The sequence below is a fragment of the Gekko japonicus genome, unplaced genomic scaffold, assembly GCF_001447785.1.
Source record: "Gekko japonicus isolate JY-2015 unplaced genomic scaffold, Gekko_japonicus_V1.1 scaffold1200, whole genome shotgun sequence".
Classification (NCBI taxonomy): domain Eukaryota; kingdom Metazoa; phylum Chordata; class Lepidosauria; order Squamata; family Gekkonidae; genus Gekko; species Gekko japonicus.
This window is the reverse complement of record NW_015165274.1, coordinates 301491-305341: the sequence shown is the minus strand read 5'-3', so window position 1 is coordinate 305341 and position 3851 is coordinate 301491. Positions and strand designations below refer to the sequence as shown.

The following is a 3851-nucleotide window of genomic DNA, read 5'->3' as shown; positions in this document are numbered from 1 at the left end:
CCCATAATTGCTGCCAGCTGGCTGTTTGCCAGACCTGCATCTTAAAGGGACAAAACCCATTTACAAAGGCAGTATGCCCTGAAGAGGAGAAAAACCAAATGAGGTTTTACAAGCTTTTACCATTTCTAATACATCAGTAATTGCTGCCATCCCGACAGTCAAGCCATTTAACAAAACAAAACTATTTTACCAGGGACAAAAAAGTCAGGGGGAGAAGAACACAATTTAAGAAACCACCATAATTTTACACACGAGAAAACCATTGCTTTACACCCATTTTCAAAAAGACTTATCAAAAGGAAGAAATACCAATAGAAAACCAACATGATCTTACATTAGAGAGAACATTATGCTGCACAGAAATTATACAAGCACAAAACCTTACAAAAAACAGCTAAGGTCCAAATCAGCATTTAGCCCATTAGGTGTAAGAGAATTAAGTTTATGAATCCATCTGGCCTCTTCCTGAAGGAGAACTTGCCATACATTGGCAGTTTTGTCCACCACAAAGAGCACAGTATATCTAAAATCATCACATTTATGTTTCTTAGTATTGAAATGTTCAGTTAAAGCAGTTTCAGAAATATTATTTTTGATGCGTGAAATATGTTCAAGGATATGCACCTTGATAGGTCTAGATGTCTGTCAGATATAAATTAATTCACAGGGACATAGGATTAAATAAATTACCTTTCCAGTTGAACATGTTGAAAACTTAGAAAGTTTTATCTGATGTTGACCGGGAAGATTAATCACATCCCCCCCTCCATTGCTAAATGATAAGTTTTACAACGCAAGCATTTATGGTGCTCAGGGGGAAGTGTCCTGTCATTTGCATGTCTCCTGAAGTCAGGACGCACCAATAATCCTTTATGCTTTTAGTTTTTCTAAAGCTGACTATAGGGGAATTGCCACACCCTGGGATATCTTCCACCAAATTCCATAACCTTTGTACAGTCCTTTTAATGGGCATAGCCAAGGATGTGTATTGCAAAGCCCAATTAATACTCTCATTTTTTACTCTCATTTTGTTGGTCAACAAACTGTTTCTAGAGACACCCCTAGCTCTCACTTCTGCTTCTTCTCAATCTCCTGGTGAGGGCTGGAGATCACTGAAAATTACAACTGCTCTTCAGGTAACAGATCAGTTTCTCTGGAGAAAATGGCGGACTCTGTGTCATTATACCCTGCTGAGGTCGCCACAGCACATTGACGTTGGGCACTCTCTCGGAGCCTCTTTCTAGATCTCATTGTATTTATTTCCACAACGGGCCTTATTCCTAGTAAACAAATATTGCAAAGTCGGTTAACGGCCATGGAGTGGAGGTTGGGAATCACTGATCTAAACCTCACCTGTAAAGTATCTACCCCTAAACATGAAACTGCATTGAACACTGCCACCACTTAATCTTATGATACAGATTAAATCTGAAAACATGAGCCAAACGATTCTGATAAAATCAGCTATTTACAGTAAGATGCAAGAATCTTTCCAGAGTGGTATTTCTTTGGCTGCTACACACTACAGTTAGCCTAAAAGTCACTTCTGGTTCTTACCCATCACTCTTCTTGTGCAGAAATCCAGACTTCTCAGTCCCATACTGCTTATTGCCTTGGTGTTGATGGATGCTGTACCCGCTACCCGAATTCTTCCTGTTCAGATTTTCCTGAATCCAGCAACCAGAATAAAAATTATATTGGAAACTATTCCAGACACAAGATAATGTGATTACTTCACACACTGCTATTGCTCCAAACCCCTTTGGGGAGGCAACTGGTCTAAAGGCTATTTTGAGAGCCGGTATGGTGGTCTGTAGTATTTAGAGGACTGGAGTAGGCCTGAGGAGATCCAAGTTCAAATTTCCTCTCAACCATTCACACTTTTTGGGTGACCTTGGGCCTGTCACACACTCTCCTCTTTCTGCCTAATTTACCTCACAGCATCATTGTAAGGATAAAACAGAGGAGGACAGGACCCTGTATATGACTCTGAGGTTCAAGGAGGAAGAAAGACCATTAAACTGGAATGTGACCTGCATAAAACAATATTACTCACAGTCCAGCAGTCCTAACTGACCCCACCTTGCCTCATGGGAGCTGCTTGCATTCCTTGCCCCTCACAATAATAGCAGAGTCACTCACCCCTTTGTTCTCCAGCTGCAAGATTCCTCGGAGGGAATCTCGAATCCGTGTGAGCTGCTTTACCTCTTCTTCCTTTGCTTGATGCAGCTAGAACAGGAAGAACAGCTATGAATTGGATAAGAGGTGATCTCTATCCCTGGTGTAACCCCTCACTAGAGGGGAAAGCCAGTCAAGTTTCGAGAGCCTTTTCCAGAATTGCCCTTATCACTTTTTTTTTTGTTCTAGGTTTTTAGGTTGCTGTGTTTTATCTGTCAGGGTGACTGAAAATCTGGAACTGCCTTACACCAAGTCAGACCCTTGATTTATCTAGGTCAGTTTTATCTACTCTGATGGGAGTAGTTCTCCAGGGTCTCAAGCTGAGGTTTTACCTATCTTACCTACAACCTGACCTTTTTAACTGGAGATCCCAGGGGATGAATTTAGGACCTTCTGCATGCAAAGCAGATGCTCTGGTACTGAGCCATGGCTCCTCGCCATGCTGCTTTTGCCACTGTTACATGGTTTCACTGAGGTTATCTGCCTTGTTTCTGTTTTTCTGTTGTATTTTGTTGCCTTAAGTGAGCCAACACAAGCAAGCTGACAGCACAATCTTATGCAGAACTGCTCCAGGCTAAGCCCATTGATTTCAATGGCCTTTGACTGGAGTATTTCTGTATAGCATTGCAGTCTAACTCGCATTATATAGAAAAGTTAGCATGTAAATGCATTAACAAGTAAATACATATAGCAAGGAGGAGCTGCGGTGGCTCAGGTGGTTAAGACGCTGAACTGCAGGCTGTGGAAGGTCAGTAGTTCAGCAGTACAAGACCCGGGTGCCGCATGACGAAGTGAGCTCCTGTCTCTAGTTCCAGCTCCTGCCAACCTAGCAGTTCGAAAGCAAGACAGTGCAAGTAGATAAATAGGTACCACTTTGGTGGGAAGGTAACAGCGTTCCGGGCGCCTTGGTGTTTAGTCATGCTGGCCACATGACCACGGAAACGTCTTCAGACAGTGCTGGCTCTTCGGCTTTGAAACAGAGATGAGCACCGCAACCCTAGAGTCGGATTCGACTGGCTTTCGAGCAAGGGAACCTTTACCTTTACATATAGTAAGAAGTTTCCAAAAAAACTTCTCCAGGGCCAGGACAGTTGTGTTCCCCCCCCCCCCGAAAGTTATACATGTGAAGGTCCAAGTTACATTCTAAGCATCATGTGAAGGTAAGAGCTGTTTAAGACTGATCTAACATGCTAATTTTCACTTGTCCATGAGGGGACAGCACATTTAACATGAACAGTAGTAGCCCTGTATTTGAATCAAGGCAATTAAAATCAAGGCAAACCCATCAGCAATGTTGATGTCTTATGCATGACTTACTGCATGTAAGGAGGCCACAAGCTTCTCAATGAACGGGTACAGATTCTGTGATGCCTTCCAGCCATCTTGGAAGAAACTGGTTGTGTTTTTGAGTTTTGAGTGAAGAGAGGTATGAGGAGAATGAGAAAGAAAAAGACATCTAAGTTTCTAAGCACTGCCATGAAAACATGTATCTAGACAAGACCTATCTAACATACTATTATGAGGACTAGGAGCTTAATAGTTTTTGATAGAATAAAGAATTAGACCTCACTCCTATGAATTTGCCAATGACAGGTAATTGGAACCTCCAGGAGATCTCTGTATTAGGTGCTGGGGAGAAAAAAGGGCACCTGTTACCTTAATGACACCTCCTT

At 42.2% G+C, this 3851-nt stretch overlaps 1 protein-coding gene across 1 annotated transcript in view; it reads right to left on the bottom strand.

The window, feature by feature from the left end:
- ASAP3 (ArfGAP with SH3 domain, ankyrin repeat and PH domain 3) overlaps nucleotides 1-3851 on the bottom strand; it is a 96994-nt gene that overhangs the window by 36535 nt on the left and 56608 nt on the right. The window contains exons 8-10 of the mRNA XM_015410239.1: nucleotides 3496-3571; nucleotides 2143-2229; nucleotides 1558-1667 (exon numbers count right to left, since the gene is read on the bottom strand). Coding sequence (XP_015265725.1) covers nucleotides 1558-1667; nucleotides 2143-2229; nucleotides 3496-3571 — 273 coding nt within the window. The remainder of the gene's footprint in view (nucleotides 1-1557; nucleotides 1668-2142; nucleotides 2230-3495; nucleotides 3572-3851) is intronic.